Consider the following 16,286-nt stretch of genomic DNA (forward strand, 5'->3'; position numbering starts at 1 on the left):
GCGGCGGGGCGCGCAGCCCTGCCCCTGCCCCTGCCCCGCCTGACCCACCTCTCCTCCTCCCGCCCGCAGGACTACGAGGGCTTCGTGGAAGCGGTGGAGCAGAAGGTCCTGCAGCAGTTCCTGAAGCTGGCCTGAGCCCCCGCCCTCCCCCTCCCCAGGACCGCCTGCTCCTTCCCCGCTGCCCTCACCCTGCCGCGTGCCCCGGGGACCTGGCGAAGCGCCGATGCTTCGAGCGCGCCTGGGCTCCGCGCAGCTTGTGGTGCCTCGCCGAAAGCAGGGCACTGAGCCTGGCCCCTCTCCCCTGCGAGGGAAGGGCCGGGGCGGCCTGTTACCTCTTGCGTTTTAGTCCAGCTGCAGCGTGCAAACGCAAAGCTGCTGCCTCGCTTCCTGTCATTCCTCCCTGGCAGCCCGGCTGCCCTTGGGCGGCTTCACCTCCATGCAGATGCGCTGCGCAAAGCTAGGGTCGGACCTGCTCCTCGCCCGCGGGGTGGGAGCGGGGTCTCGGGAGGGCGTGGGCCAGGGGATGCCGCGAGCGGGCAGCGAGGCTGGACCCACACGGCTCCGTTAGCACATTCCTGTACCAACACGATGTGATGCTGCAGCTCCCCAGGGCCACCCCTGGCCCCGGGGGGCTGCTCTGGCAAGTTGTTCCTCCAGCCTTTCCGGCCGTGCCAGGGCAGCTTGCAATCTGGACCAAGTGCATTTGTTCTCCTGCCAAAAAAAAGCAAGTTTATAACTGGTGTTGTCTTCCGAGACGCTATTAAAACGTGACTAAACCTTTCCTGCGGCTCCCGGCCAGCCTGTCCAGGGTCCCTTTATTTTGGCTCAAGGTTTGACATCGCCCTGCTTAGCAATTCTGAGTCACTCCCAGCTCGCTGCGGCAGCCTGGCACGGAGGCCTTGATGCTTCCGCTCGCTGCTGCGGCAGGTGTCCATCGCGGGTTTCAAGAGCTGGGATCCGTCGGCAGCTCCCAAGGAGGCTGCTTGACCCCCCTCAAATGCTTGCGGCCCCTGTGACGTAACATGAGCAAAAACTACCTTGGGATCCCTTTTGTCACCCCGCAGGGCGGAGGGGGCTTGTGTTGTGGCCTAAGCTGGAGGAGGCGTGTAATCTACTTTCCTGGCTTTGCTGTGGGCAGGGCTGGGATGGTTCTTTGCTCCTTTCTAGCTACCTGCAAGCTACCTCCCAGGCTCCCAGCCAGCTGTGCTGAGTGGCTTGGAGAAGCTGCCTGAGGCTGCCCAACTTGGCACCATGTCCCTAAGTGCTGGGTGAAAGTTAATGGACAGCGAGCCTCTCCAAAGTGGTTGAGATCAGAGGGTGCGGCACGCTAGAGAGCACAGGACGAGGGCACTGCTGCATGGGGCGCAGCGCCCAGAGCGCAGCATGCAGGAGCAGGACATAGGATGTGGCCTGGGAAGAGGTGTGTGGGGCTGGGATTACTGTGGGGGGCGAGGTGGCTCTACATGGGAAAGGTGCAGGGGGGCTGGATCCTGCATGGTGCAGACTGATGGGCCAGTAGGTGCAGGGACTGGCTTGTCCCTCTGGCTCAGGCTTGCTTTGAAAGGGTTTTGGGGTCACCAGGTTCCTGAGGCTGGGGATAGTGCTCAGGGCCGTGGGCACCTGGCTCAGCCCTGCAGCCTGGTAACCGCAGTGCCTTTAATAGGCCCCATATAGTAAGGAAGGATTTGCTTGTGTACAGGAAACAGCTCTGGGCCCTTCTAGCTGGAGGGGGCTGGGCTTGGCTCAGGGCTGGCCTGCTTTGGCTCAGTCTGACTTTAACTCTGCTGACCTCAGAACAAAGCATTTCAGGCACTGGTGTGAGCAGGGTGGGAGACAGAGGCTGGCCTTGCAGCATTTCACTCCTGCTTGAATGCAAATGTTTGCCACTGAGAGGGCTGCAGGATGGGCCCAGCAGGGCCCTGACGCAGGCGGCAGCAGCAGGCACAAGGGTCTGTGCCATGGCATTGTCTGAAGGGGAACAGCTTGTGTGACCCGCAGCAGAGGTGATGAGGAGCCAGAGCTGTGCCTGGACGACACGTGGATCTGAATCCCACCAGGTACCAGGCTGGCTGGGACAGGCGCTTGTGTACCAAAGGGTGAGTTTCTTAGGCTGGCAGCGCGTGGTTTGTCCCAGGTCTCTCAGCAGGGCTGTGGCCCTGGAGGTCTCTCCCCACAACCCAGCCTCCCTTCCAGGAAGTAACTCAGCAGTGAACCCAAGGTAGGACACAGCCCAGCCTTCCCACCTGCGCAGGGAGAGGCAGCCACTTAGCCCACGGTACAAAGCTGCTCCTTCCTCTTGCCAAAGCCAGCCGGGCCCGGCTGGAGAAGGGAGCGGGGTGGAGAGGACAGCACAGCGCTTGGCAGCGCAGCCCGGGTGGGCTCGCCTAGCTGCAGCCCTGTCTTGCCTGGCTGCCTGGGCTGCTTTCCCGCAGCAGGAGTGAGGCGGCAGGGGTGAGGCCGCACTGCTGCAGGGTGAGGGCGTCATCTGTGTACACCCGTGGGGGAAAGGTGCTGATGATCTCGTACGAGCTGGAGCTGCCGTGCCTAGGAGAGAACAGTATTGCCCTTCCTGTGAGCTGGCTCCCAGGGGCCTTGTGGGGTGATGCACAAGCAGGGCAAGTGTGCTGGGGGCACAGCCGGGCAGGAAGTGGCTTTCGGGCCAGGCCCCATGTGGCTGTTCCAGCTGGTGACAGCTCTGAGCTCATGAGGCAGGACAAACATGGGGCAGGGAAAGGAGAGGGGGAAGACGGCCCAGCTGGAGCTGCTCGGTGACGAGCATAAGCAGCAAGGCAGCTCTGACCAGCCTTGTAACTAAAGGGGCTGAGAGCTAACGAGCATCTGGGCCCAGGGTGGGCAGCTGTCCTCCCATGCCAGCAGGCAGACCACAGCACTGGTCCACGCCAGGATGTGGAGAACTGGGGGTGCCCTGGGCAAGGGGCAGTGGTGCCTCGGGGAGGGTTGCAGAGGGGCAGGGCGGGGAGAAATGGCAATGACAGAACTGTCCAGAACCAGGGGCAGGAGTGAGCAGAAAGGGTCTAGTGGAAGGGGAGTCCACTGAAGCTTCAGTTCCCTGGGGACGGGGGAGCTTAATCAGACCCTGGGGCTGATCCCAGCACCCTCAGGGCTGCCAGGGAAACGGCGAGTAGGTTCAATTCCCCATAGTATTGTACAGGATTGGGTCCTGTGAGCAGGGGAACAGAGCCAAGGGACCAAATTCCCTCCTGGAGGTCGGGGGCACCCACCGGCTCTGAGTGAGGTGCCGACGCAGATCTCCGATGGTCTCCGTGAACAGCATCTTCACAAGGTACGACTGCTCCCCGCTCTCCGACCTGACCCGGAGCGTACAGACACCGGGCGCAGGAGGCTGGTCTGGGTCCGCTGCCTTCAGCCTGCAAGCCAGACATGCCAGTGAGCTAGAGAATGGTGGCTCAGCAACGGCACGGAGCCACGTGGCCAGCTGGGGTGAAGCGGGCCAGGCAGAACAGGCCATCAAACCCACTGAGTGACCAAGGGAAGCAGGGAGCTGCTGGGAGACAGTCCAGGCTTCCTGATGGCTACAGGGATTCCAGCCCCTCTGCTGCCCGACCACCCACTTCTGGGCTCGGCTATTGCGAAGGTGACCTGCACAACAGCCCAGAGCCCTTTTTGCTGCTTCGTGATGGGATGAGCTGCCTGGGACAAGGGCTGCTCTGCTTGTTGCTTGAACCCAAGATCTCTGCAGTCAGGTCTGGGCCAGCCCAGGCACGTCAGTGTAGGGAGATGAGGCATGTGGGTGGAACAGCATTCCCCGCCCCCCCCCCTTCAGCTCAGCCCTGGGGGCAAGTCTGAGGGCCAGCACATAGCAGCCCAGCAGCGGAAGCAACTGCAGGGAGTTTCAACTTCCTTGAGTTTTGCCAGTGTTTGCTATGCAACACCAGAGCCAGGGCTTGTCATTGGTAACTGTGCAGCCTCTCAAAGCCAGGAAGGGCTGGGCTTGGCCTGGTGGTTGTTTCTCAAGGAGGAAACAGGCAGCAGCAGCAGCCCTGAAGGCCCAGCTCTCCCTTCCTCTTTACCCATTGTAAAGCAGTGAAGAGGAGCAAGTTCCAACCCCTACGGAGCTTCCTTGCAGGTCCCCATGGCATGCGCGTGGACAGGCCAGAAGCCTGTGAGAGCCCTGCTCATAAAGGTGGAGAGAGCCCTCACCTCTCCTTTGCTGCTGTGAGAGCAGGTGTTTCCACCAGGATCACGTCGCTGCCACGTGACCTCTTAGACCCCTGAAAGGGAAAGGGTGAGCATTAGGTACCATCATCCTGGCTTAAGATATTCCTTGTTCTCTGCCGCAGCTCAGAGCCAGGCTCTCTCTCCCCCCATCAAACCCAATGGCTTAAGCTTACCCAGCCCTGTATTGCTACCGTATCGATGGCCTTCACACTCCTCAGGGCCTCCATGCTCACCACACCTGGTGAGGCAAGCTGGGCTCTTTGGTAAAGGTTAATTATGGCTTTGAAGCATTGCAATAATTATTTAATAAACTCCTGTGAGCTGGGGCTGGAGCTTCTTCTAGTCTGACACTTGATTTTTAAGCCAATAAAACAACATCCAAAGGGGCTGGTTGAAATGAAGAGTAAGAGCACCGTTTGTCTGGGGCAGGGACTTGCTTCCCTTATGAGGAAGATGCCAAGGATTAGATCTGACCCCTGAGACAGCAGCTCAGCTTTTCTCTTGGCAGGTGTGATGTGGCTGTGGAAGGGGCTCATGGGGCAGGTGAAAGGGTGTCTGGTGCCCTCTAGCGAAGCCTATTCTAACACCAGGAAGTTGCACAAAGCGGAGGCCATTCAGAGGACAGGGCCCAAAGCTGCTGCCATCACACTGATGCAATGCATGGTCTGTGGCATCAGGTGTGTGCTCTTGCCTGGGCACACCAGGGAGTCCATCATACCTGCAGCGTTGCTTTGATGGACCCTCGCACATCAATCACGTGTCCGTCCCGGATCACGGACCTGGGAAGCTTGTTCAGGAACTGCTCCAGTGAGAGCTTGGGACCTGCAGGAGAGAGGAAGTTGCGTGCTCCAGAGGGAGGTGGGGATGTCTGGACAGAAGAGTTTTGCATCTGAAAAGGCTGATTTGTTGGAGCTGGAAGTTGAGTGGGATCATCTCCGTGTTGGCTGAACCCTCAAGTCCACACTGAACCCTCCTCTGCTCTGGGAAGAACCAGTGACACATGAGTTAAACCCCATCCAGCTAGAGTCACGTGGGGGAAGAGAGGCCTTGCCAGCAATAGAGAGGGGAATCCTGATTGTATTATACCACCTCAGGCACCATGGCTTATGCTAGAATTATCTGTGACATGGGCTCATTACAATCATGCCTAGGAAAGAGCTGTTTTATGAAGTGGCAAACGACTCAAACCAACAACCCCTCACAGCCAGTATGTTAAATGGCAGTATACATGAGACTCACGTGTGCACAGGTTATATGGCTGTATGCAGCTAGCTGGGAATATATCATACACGATGCACTACGTGCCACCACTGGGGAGGATGTGAACATAGAAAATAGGGCTGGAAAAAACACCCATGACCAGATGTACCAAGACCTCACCAGAACAGCTGAACTGTCAGTCCCTGAGGGCTGTTTTAGTGACTCTTGGAACAGATTTCTCGAATCCAGAAGGAAAAGCAGGAACATGTGGCCTGGTCCTACAGGCCAGGCCTGCCCCCACCAAGGAGCAGAGGCACCGTGTCGCATCTGGAGTGGCAAAGAGGACGCTGGCGCCTGGGTGAGGAGATCCTCACCTCCATGAGCGATGTGCAATAGGACTGAACCCTGAACAGCTCTCTGGCAGGATGGGGGAGAAGCTCTGCTGAGAATGAGCCGTGGGTGTGACCATGGAAGGATGTGTGTTTTGGGTGTTCTGGGAAAACTGAGCATTCGGGGGCATTTTTGTGACATTGCTCTTGAAATTCTTTAAAAACGTTTGTTTCTTCTCGCTGGGAGACTGCCCTGAGCTGTACCGCTCAGAGACCCTCACCCACAGCTGCTTATCAGCCGGGCTTGTTTCTCCTCCTTTCTGGGAGCACCGTGGCATTTCCAGGGCACAGAAGACATGGCTGAAGACTCACCTGGGATCTCACTGGTCTCCTGGACTTCACTTGGCTTTGCGTGGCCAACTCTCTGGCCCTGGCCAGGGAAGCTCTCTGGAAGCTGCCTATCCCGAAAGAAAATGTCTCTCTTGTCGGTGACCTGTCAAAGGAACGCCAGAGGCCATGAGCAGCCCCAGGCACCAGCAAGTCCCTGCTCGTGCTGCATCAGATCACAACAAAGCCTTCAGCCATGGTAACAAAACAGGATGTAAAAAGCCTGGAGGCAGTAATGGCTTTGAAGCTGGGGGCAGCCACAGACACCTCGGGTCAGAAAACCACATAGGTTCAATTTGGCTCCTCCAGCCAAATGAATTCAGACCTGTCTCCCCTCAAGTCAGCAGCTCCATGGTGCCTCTTGACTCTCAACAAATATATGCTGCAGCAGATGTGACCCAGGGGACTGGGCAGGGGCACACTTATCCTGGCTTAAATCTAGCTGGGATAGGTAACAGTAGAAGTGCAGTGACACAGGGGCTACACAAGCACACTGGAAGCCTGCTGTGCTGAGGTCCAAGCCACTGCAATCCCTCTTGTGGCTGCAGTACAGATCTGCGCTAGAGCACAGCAGGCCTCCAGCCTTGCACGCATTTGCTACCTGCCTTGAACCCAGCCAGGAGTGGCTTGTTCTGCATAAGCTGCTTCCTCTTTTGCAGAAAGTGGCTCTTCACTGGGAGGGGAAGTGGAAGAGCACATTCACTGTATTCTCGCTGCAGCCTCTGCCCAACACTTGACTTGTGACTGCTGCAGTTGCCAAACATGGTGGCTTTGAGTGAAGCACGTTGCACCGAAGCGTCTCTTCCAGAGGGACGGCTTGCCTAATTTTAGATGTCTCAACAAGATGGTCTGAGGTATGGTATCCTGTGCAGCTGCTTTCTATGCACCCAAAGCTGCTCCCCCAATTCTTCCCCCTTTCTGCCTCTTTTTAACTCAAGACTCACTGAAGCAGACTGAGCACTTGGTGTCACGGATGTTTCCTGTAGCGAGGGAAGTAGGTGCGTTCCCAGGCGTTGCCTTGGGGCCTAGCTGCTCAGCAGCGTGGGTGGTGTAAAAACACCATAGCAAATTTGCTGAGAGAGAGCCTTGCAGGGCTGGGGTCGTGCAACCAGCCTCCCTTTTCAGGGCTGCTCGTCTAGAGGGTGTTGCTCCCCTGAGACAGCTGCTTGTCTTACCTGGAATGGCACACCAGCTGGGTAGCGTGCCTGTAACTCGGAGGGGAAGTAGCCATCCAGGATATCCCGCAGACATTGCTGAAACCAAGCAGAAAGGCCTCAAAGCCCAGTATTTCTACCCCTCCAGGGCTCTCATTCTCTCTTAGAATGAAAACTAAGAGGCTGCAGTTTCAGATGGAAACCCCCAGTGCGTAGGCCTATGCCTGTGGGGCTGGCCTGTGTGCTGCACTGGCACAGAATAGCCTTGGTGTCTGCAACAGGCTCCACAAGAACTCAGATGGGGAGAAACTAGGAGCCCCCCAACAGCCATCAGTCCTCACCAAGTGCCTATGGAGGGCGTGAGATGGGGTGGAGAGTGACTGAGCGAGCTCCACATTTGCCGGTCACCCTCCCCCAGCACTTGCTGAGGGCACTCTGGACCGGCAGGGTGGGGGCCGTCTCTAGGAATTCATCTGTACCTGTGTGGATGGCTCCTCGTATGACCGGAAGGGCCCATTGAACATCACTATCCCGTTCTTATAGAGAGTAAGAGACACCGATTCGGGCTCCCTCAGTCTGGCACCTCCCGCTGTGTGCTGGATCTGAGACACACCCTCCCCTGCCAGCACATTTAAATCCTTCAGGTTTTCCAAAATTAGATCAAAATCAATCAGGGGTTTTGGGCCAGTCGAGTCGCCTGCAGCAAGGAGAGCAGAGTTAGCGAAGGAGGGGAGACAAGCACTGAGCTTGAGCTCGGTGCCCACATGTCTGACCCCTGACCCCTGGGCCTGGCTCCTTCCCACCCCACTCTGCTCAGTCATGGCGTTGCAAAGTGAATGAGCAGGATGCCATGGCAGCCTCTCTCAGCCATTTGGCAAGGGGGCTTAATAGAGCAGCAAAGGAGGCAGAAGAATCAGTTCCTTGGCTACAAATGAGCTCTGCTGCCAGGCTGTGACAGCCTGCTCTTCTCAGAGGCCATTTTCACCCCAAATTGCTTTTACACTTGAGTGTTGTCCCCTCACTTGGTGCTGTACAAGACCCACTGATCTAGCTGGCCACCTGCACTCAATTGCACAGCTCAAGCTCACAGAGGAAAAGCCGATGGAAGCCCAGCTGCCTGACTACATGCGGTCCCTGCAGCCTGTTGCCAGCACAGCCTGCCCTACCTCCTGGATTGCTGAAGAGGAGGGTGGGAGGAGGGGACACGAAGTTGCAGGGGAGTGGTGGGGGTGTGAAGATAAGGGTGGGGGAGAAGTAAGCTAGAAGAGGAAGTGAGAGCCAATGAAGGCAGAGGAGAGGCCACCTTTTCTGTTCTGCTTTTTTCAAAGGTCCTCAATAGGAAAAAGAAGCCCAGTCTCAATGAGAGAAAACTGTAAATAAGACCAAGTAAAGTGACATGCTAGTTCACAGAGGTTCTGCTTCACACCTACTGCTCTTCAGATACCATATCCCTTGCATTAAGTGGTTGTGACAAGCAGCCTTGCCACTTCCCAGCACCAAATACTACAGGAGTCAACACGGTGTTACTTGCTCCCAACAGAACTGATCATGCAGGTGCTCGAGGGAAGAGAAAAGGCATTTTGATGGGATCTGAAAGCATGGATGAGTTGTTGCATTTATATTAAAGTACTTCTATTCTATTCTGCAACAAGCCTGATTCTCACACCCAGTTATGTTGGGTTATGTGAAATCAGAATCAAGCTGACATTCAGGGAAACCTCAAGCCGGCAGCTATGGAAGACTTTCCTCCAGATTGTTTCCACCAGGGTTCATAAAATACATGTGTTCTGGGACCTCTTTGGGTTATGATGCACAGTCTCCTCTCTCCTGAAACAAAGTAGTAGGGGGATCTCAGCATCTCCATGGGGAAATCATAATCACAACAGGCAAGGACTTGAGCACCAAAGCGTTTTAAGGAGCTATCTGACTCAACCTGCAACCAGCTTTATCTTGACAGCTAAGCTTCTTTCATCTCTGTATCAGGCCGCCTGCTCACTGAGCATCTTTGCCCTTGCTGTAGGTGCTGCCACATCTTACCACCAACGGCCCACAGACTGACTTCTGCACTAGCCTTGGCACAATAGCCTGTGACCGTTCCAGAGAAGTTCTGGGGCAGGAGCCTGGCTGACTGGTAAGTCTGCGATTCCCTATTTGACCATACTGGAGAATTTTGTGCCTTTTCTGAGTGTTTTGTGATGGGCGGGTTGTCTGCCTTAAATGAGGGCACTGTGGCTTTACCTGGCTTCCAGAAAACCCTCAATGGCCAACTGGCCTTCTTCCCTGATGATTCCAAATCTTCCAGCTCCTCATTCCTCTCTCCAACCCAGATCAATCCATAGTCATTCAAAAATTGCTGTAGTGGGGACAGAAAAGAGGATGGGCTAGTTTGAGCACCATGGCACTATAAAAGGCTGGGAACCTGGAGGATACACTGCCAACAGTGGAGGTGGAAGTAGGTGCTTCCCAGTGGGAGTGTTTGACCTTGTAACAGACATCCTGATGGAGCAAGAACAGTGGCATAGAGTGTGCAAAGCTGTATGAATTCGACTGTGCGGACCAGGGGTAAGCTACATGAACGTTTTGAATCTGCAAGTATGAATCTTAAGTTACTTTCTGTTGAATCTGCCAATGCAAGTATAGTCTTAATTTATGTGGACAGTATATACTGTCCGGCAGCACTCTTTCCCATGCTTGTGGTTGGAGCCATTTATTTGTGAATGCCTTGGACATATAGGACAGGACCCAGTCTCCCAAGCCTCTGATCACTGCAAGGACTTTGCTTCTCCTAAGCCAGGCAGGTCACTTGGGAGAGCAAAAGAAGGAACGGAAACAAAAATGCAGCTATGCATATCAAGAGGAAAAGACCAGAGGAGGCCCACGCAGGTGCATATGAAAGCTACTGAAATGTATGTTGCTAAGCGGGGGTGTTTCAATGATCTGTAGTTACTTTGCTCCTTCCTCCCTAGGCCTTCAAAGAACATCCCAAACATTCATTGATAGACCCTGTGAGCAAGGTCAGGATTGGTGCCTCCACTGCACAGACTGGAAAGGAAAAGTATAGGTAGCCAGGAAACTAGCTCACAAAGCCAGATCAGTAACAGCACTAGGGAGAGAAGGCAGGGGTCCGGAGTCCTAGTGCTCTGCTCTAATCACCAGGGTACACAGATGCTGATGTGAGATGTAGCTTTCACAGTCAGAAACAGGTATTATAGAGAAGTGCGCTGAAGTTCCACACTGAACGGCCAAGCATGTATCAAGAGCTAGACTTGCAGTCCAGACTCAAGCAGCTTGCTCACCCCCCCAGTGATGCTTTTCCAGCAGCAAAATAGGGGCAATGCTGATCTGCTTTTGTAAAGCATTATGGGAGCCCTGGGTGAAGGGAGTCAATACACAAAGTAGTGCTTGTATTATTCACTGTTCCCAGGGCTTCTGCTTGACTAAGTAATGGTTCTTCACTTTCTGTCCTAGATCTTGGCAGTGTCACTGTGAGCTGCTGCGATCAATATGAGTTGCTGCAATCCATCCTTACAGGTGAGTGAAGGGTTCCCTGTACTTGTGAGATCTTCACATCACAGCTGGATGCCTTTCTGAGAGGGGGGCTTTATTTGAACCCAAGTAACTGGGCTCACTACCAGAATAACTGAGTGAGATGTAATGGCCAGTGAAGTAGAGGAGGTCAGGCAAGATGCTCTTACCTTAAAATCTCTGAAATCTGTTTTTGAGCTGGCTGGGAAGCCTCCCAGGCTGCTTCAGGGAGCAAGGCATGGTTAGGACTGCCAAACTCTTTGTTTTATGACTGTTAAAGCAGATGTCAAAATGGCTTGAAAATGTGAAAAGAGGAGTGGCCAGGGGGCTAGGAAATGGATTAAAGGTGTTTCCACTTGTCTTCTCTGTACCCAGGCAGGCACCAACAGTTGGCAGTAATTTCATTGGTGGTTTAATAAGAACCAAATATCTTTGGAGTGAAAGACTATAACACTCAAAACCTAGGAGGAGAGGGGAGAGGTCGGGGGCCTCACCTCCATTTCCCAGACTTGATGCTGCAGCTGAAGGCACATCACTTCCAGCTTCTCTACTTGGCTTGGCTCAGGGGAGTCCTCTGGGGAAAGACAGAAAGAGACCTGAGATTCCTCCTTTTTGCTACAATAAGCCTCAGACAAGGACTGAGATCAGTAATGTCACACCTAACTAGGCCACAGCTGAACAAGTCTGTGAAGCACAGAAGCTGAGTGGCACCTCTTTGCCTACTTGTCTGTCCCCGACTGTTCCAGCTGGGTCACAGCTGATAAGATGCACAGACTAAATGACTTACTTGGCAGGCATTTAGGGTAAGAGTTGGGGTTTTCTGGCATGATTGGTGCCGCATGCAGTGATACACTGAAGGTGGCTTGACTGACCCTCCCAATATCCAGGAACCTACTCAGACATCGGCAAGTCGCACAATGAAACAGGATCAGTTAGGCAGTGACGAACTGGTGCAACAACATACAACAATGTTTATAAATGCTGCTTGTGGTTTGACAAAAATATTTTTGTTCTCTGCTTCCTGAGTAGATCATGCCCTCAATGCTGGTTTACAAGGGTGTCATGTTCTTGCAGAAAAAGGCATCCGGGCTCAGCTAAAGATGACTGCTGAATCCCAAAAAACTGCAAAGAGCATGAGCTGAAGAAAGCGACCTGTAGGACAAGGGACTCTTTCAAAGCAGGAAGATCCTTTGAGGCTTTCAGTAAACATACAGCTGGCTTCTTCAGTCACTTTTAAATCTGAAGCCTGGCATATTTGTGTTTCTGACCACTTTTAAGCAGTGAAATAGCATTGAAACTGTCTTACTGCCAGCGTTACTATTACTGCCAGAATGCACTGCTGCAACAAAAGCAGGTCAGGGTGAGAGGGAGGGAGCACTGCGCCAGCAAACTGCAGCTTGCAGTTCAGCAGCAGATGCAGGCATAAACTTGGACCTTACCTTTCCCTTTTTGAAGGATCTTCACCTTCCCCTGGAGATCAGCAATCTTCCTGTCCTGCAGATGTGGGACAGAAAGACAGAGCCATGATCTTGGTTAGAAGGTCTGCAGTAGAGCCTTCTAACTGCTGGAGATGCAATTTACCCAACAGCTTCGATAATGGCAGCTGGGCCTTAGCTATGGGGGAAGTTTGCTGTAGGGCGACTCTCTGCTTTCTGATCTATTTGGATCTTGTAAAATGAAGAGAAGAAAAGAAACATCCAAAGCAGAAGAGTCACTGACATTAGCAAATTCAATCATTGCGGTTCATTTTTACTGAGGATGACAGCAGGTTCAACCCTTTAGTGCCTCCCCTCCCTCCAAACCGCATTGACAAGGCAGCAGTTGTGCTTCTGCAGTGGATGCTTTCTGTACTTAGAACAAAAGCCTTGTCTACAGATTATACTGCCTTAGCCCAAACTAGACCCGAATGTGGTCCTGCCTATTGTGGCTCACACTGTGACCCCGACCAGGCTGGCAATTTTACCTTCAGCTGGAGTTCTTGGGCTTGGCTCCTAACTTTTTGTTCCAATTTAATAATTTTCTGCATCATGGTAGACATGAGTTCCATGTCAGTAGGAGCTTCCCCTGAAAGCAGAAGTCCAACACAGCATCCAAAAATCTTATTTCTGAATAATTCAACCAAAAAATACCCTTATGATCACCCAGTGCCCCATTACATGAGTTGAAGGTTCAGTAAAAGAACCTGATTTGCCATTTCCAGCTGCATGAATGGATTTCCTGTAAGTGCTGTGCATGAATCCTTCTGTGGCCATGATTGGTGCATACATGGCCTTTGGAGCAGGCACTGTGTGTGTGTGTTCCTGGGACATCAACACTGACTGTCACATCTGGGCATGTGAATCGAGGACTAATCACTCTGGGTATGAGTGCTGAGTCCAAGGACTTTCACTGGGTAAGCCACATGCAAGCTCTAGCTTATAGCTCAGTGACTCTTGTCCTGTGAGGTACATCATTACCATGTTTGCTCGCTTTTGCTCTTCCCTTTGAACAGGAAGGGGATTCACTTGGCAAGGCATCGTTTGTCCTAGGAGGCAGGATGTCATTCAGCAATGTGGCTTCATCCTCTGAGAAGAGACAAAGAGAGAAAGCAAGAAAAAGCTAGGTCAAATCTTTAAATGCACCTTCTAAACTCCTCAGATGCCAGGAAATAGGGGATAGATCATTCTATAGGTATCTGGTACAATTCTCTTCCTTTAAAGTATCCACCCCTGCCACCGTTGAAGCTGGGATACTAGGTTCAATGGACCATAGGTCTGACCCAGTATGTACTGGCAAGCACGTCTTGTCATTAGGGAAAGTGGTGTGACCCCAACTCACCCCAGGCAAATGCTCTCAAAGGGGCGAGCATCAGGATTTAACCAGGCATCTTGTACTGTACTGCTCACTACAGTCCAAGAGCCAAAGGAAGATATAGTTCTGCTGCAGGTGGACAGGGCTTCACCTAGAAGGTCATAACCCAAGGCATCAGAAGCAGACAAGGTCAGGAAGGAAGCTATGAATCAGACGATCAGAAGCAGGGACTGAAATATAGGTGGTCATCACAATACAGCCACAAGAAAAGTGGGTCCAGGACAGGAGGTCTGGAGCAGTCAGCTGTAGCTGTAAGGGACCAGGAAGTGGGCGATCACCAAACTAAGCCACAAGCCAGGAGCTGGCTGTCAGAAGAAAGGGATCTAGATTACAGTCTGAAGCAAAGGGGTCAGAATCCAGCTAGGAGCAATTTAGCCTGCCTGCTGCCTTGGCCCCAAGAAGCCTTCAGTCTAAATGAAGATCAAACACCAAACTGTACTGGGATAGAGACTGTGATGCCAAGGCAAAGCATCTTTTTGTTGGGTGGAGGGGATGTGCAGATGGATTGAAGGAGGTAAATGGCAGGGTCAAGTTTTAGTAACAAACTGCCAATAGCATTACATGGACAAGGATCAACACTTATGAGCTGCACAGAAGTGAGTTTCAAGGAGGGACACAAAGAAAACTATTAGCACCGGGAAAGGGAAATATGGGGACACAGTCTAATTAAGAGCTAGTAATCACTGGAGAGATCTAACTTGTTCTAAATCTTGCAAGGATGTGGAAACCACACATCGCTCTGAGCAGCGGCACATGGGAAGGAGAGAGAAAAAAGGGGGCAAGAACTAGAAAAAATAGAGATGAGTGCACAGCCCATAAGATCTTGGGGCTGGTCCTGCTCTGAGCAGGGGGTTGGACTAGATGTGATCTCCTGAGGTCTCTTCCCACCCTCATTTTCTAGGATTCGAAGATAATAAGATCTTAACTCACCACTGCAGGCACTCTGTTTAGCTGGCTCAGGTTTTTTCCTGCAAGAATAAAGAGGGGATCTTGTAAAAACATAGAGCAGGCAGATGAATGATTTGTTGTGTGATATGGCTTAGAAGTAACAGCCCTGGAAATTGCAATGAAATGTGTCTTACAATACAACTGCCTACATGCTCTTATCCTTTTGTGGCACTGATCCAAATCCAAGCAGTCCACTTCGCTTTTTTCCCCCCTGCTATGAGTGAGTGCTCACACAGAGAACAAAATTAGGGCAGCTTAGGAGTTGAAATTGCTGCTTGGCACCAGGGTTAGCTGCTTCAGGTCACAGAAAGGGCGAGGTAAGAGGCGCAATGCTCCAGGCTGCGTGCGATATACCTCCTGTAGCAGAATGAAGGATCCCAGGATTTTCCCTGCCGTTAACTAGCTAAGATTCTATTCTTATCAGCCCTGGATTGAAGGGCCTTATTCTGTGAAATGCTTAATGGGCTGGAGAATCCTTAACTTCCCCTGATTCCAGCGGGCACTGATTCAGCACCCTGAAGGTCAAGGGTAGAGGAAGGCCTCAAAAATGTTTACACCATGCAGCCTGTGACTGTGAAGCGTATTATGAGAGAATCTGTTGGCCCGGAGGCACTTGTCCCTCGTGCCCCGATTATCACATTTAAGAGAAGCACTTGGGATGGAAACTGCAAAAGAAACAATAGCTCCCACGCTGTGTACAGCAAAGGTAACGCCTCATTTACCCCGGACTCTGGAGCTGCAGCGGGACTCTGCGATGCTTTCCCAGGGAGGAGAGAGGAGATGTCATGGCTTGCAACTCAGTTTGCTCTAGAGCCCGGGGAACGAAGGCGAGGTGACACCTCCGGGCTGCGGGATGGGACGGAGAGTAGCAGAGTGCCTGGATGCAAGAGAGAGAAACCATGAGGCCGCTGACGGATCTAGGAAGCAATCTGCCATCCCGCGCAGGGGAGAGGGGTCGTGCTGGGGGGGCTGGGCGCAGGGGGAGTCTTGAGCGTGACCCTGTGTTGTTCAAACAAAGCAGGAGCCTTGGGATCCCCTGCTGGGACCTCTGGTTCCGGTGGGACGGTGTGAATGGAGGATGGGCACGTGGATGCAGCCTCCAGGGGAAGATGAGGGCCGCCATCCTGGAGAGCGGGCACAGGCTGCCCCGTGGGGTGAGCTCGTGCATGACAGCTGCCTGTTGTTGGTTGGCACGAAGCAAAGCGCCACAGGGATTTTGCCTCCAGAAGCCAGCGCGCTCCGCCCAGCCCTCATCATGTCATCACAGACCATAACATCACCAGGTATCACCGTGCTGCGCTGCACCGACCTCATGGGACCCTCCTGGGCAGCGCGAGCACCACGCGCTCGCCCTGCGCAGCTGCAGTTGCATCAGGAGGCATCACCGCGCGACACGGTGACGGCGCGAGGCGTCACTGTGCCAACAGTGACATCAGGAGGCGTCGCCAGGAGAGGCTGCGACCTCGCGAGGCATCACCGTGCCCCAGCAATGACAGCACAAAGCATCATCATGCAAGGCAGTGACCTCGCGAGGCATCACTGCGCCACGCTAGTGACATCAGAAGCATCACCATCAAAGAATGACCTCACGAGGCATCACCGTGCCACAGCAGTGACGTCAGAAAGCATCATCCTGCGCGGCCGTGACGTCACGACGCATTACCCTACCCATGCAGGGACTGCAGGGAGCGTC

The 16,286-nt window shown here is 53.4% G+C and overlaps 2 protein-coding genes and 1 long non-coding RNA gene across 4 annotated transcripts in view; 2 read left to right on the forward strand and 1 right to left on the reverse strand.

Moving 5' to 3' along the window:
• Positions 1-2,015: 2,015 nt before the first annotated feature.
• LOC109294174 lies at positions 2,016-11,279 on the forward strand. Its single transcript, XR_002096476.1, has 4 exons — positions 2,016-2,096; positions 9,254-9,401; positions 9,598-9,832; positions 10,739-11,279. It is a non-coding gene; the product is annotated as an uncharacterized LOC109294174 (long non-coding RNA).
• Positions 2,095-15,615, reverse strand: UBXN11 (UBX domain protein 11). 2 transcript variants are annotated; one of them, XM_019512469.1, is made up of 14 exons: positions 15,316-15,615; positions 14,576-14,613; positions 13,252-13,359; positions 12,759-12,859; positions 12,235-12,289; positions 11,290-11,369; positions 9,509-9,623; positions 7,750-7,967; positions 7,292-7,369; positions 6,102-6,222; positions 4,919-5,022; positions 4,183-4,253; positions 3,243-3,389; positions 2,095-2,544 (listed from the first exon to the last, which is right to left on the reverse strand). In XM_019512469.1, the coding sequence occupies exons 1-14, from the start codon at positions 15,492-15,494 to the stop codon at positions 2,385-2,387; spliced, it is 1,575 nt and encodes a 524-aa protein (XP_019368014.1). In that variant the 5' UTR covers positions 15,495-15,615; the 3' UTR covers positions 2,095-2,384. The 2 variants fall into 2 exon arrangements, with proteins under 2 accessions (XP_019368014.1, XP_019368015.1); XM_019512470.1 differs by lacking the exons at positions 14,576-14,613; positions 15,316-15,615 and adding an exon at positions 13,613-14,559.
• Positions 15,616-15,702: 87 nt separating this feature from the next.
• Positions 15,703-16,286, forward strand: part of ZNF683 (zinc finger protein 683) — an 8,830-nt gene continuing 8,246 nt past the window's right edge. Inside the window, exon 1 of the mRNA XM_019512080.1 lies at positions 15,703-15,747. Coding sequence (XP_019367625.1) covers positions 15,703-15,747 — 45 coding nt within the window. The remainder of the gene's footprint in view (positions 15,748-16,286) is intronic.

Source organism: Gavialis gangeticus, unplaced genomic scaffold (genome assembly GCF_001723915.1).
Source record: "Gavialis gangeticus isolate Ggan-Ray unplaced genomic scaffold, GavGan_comp1, whole genome shotgun sequence".
NCBI classification, from domain to species: Eukaryota; Metazoa; Chordata; order Crocodylia; family Gavialidae; genus Gavialis; species Gavialis gangeticus.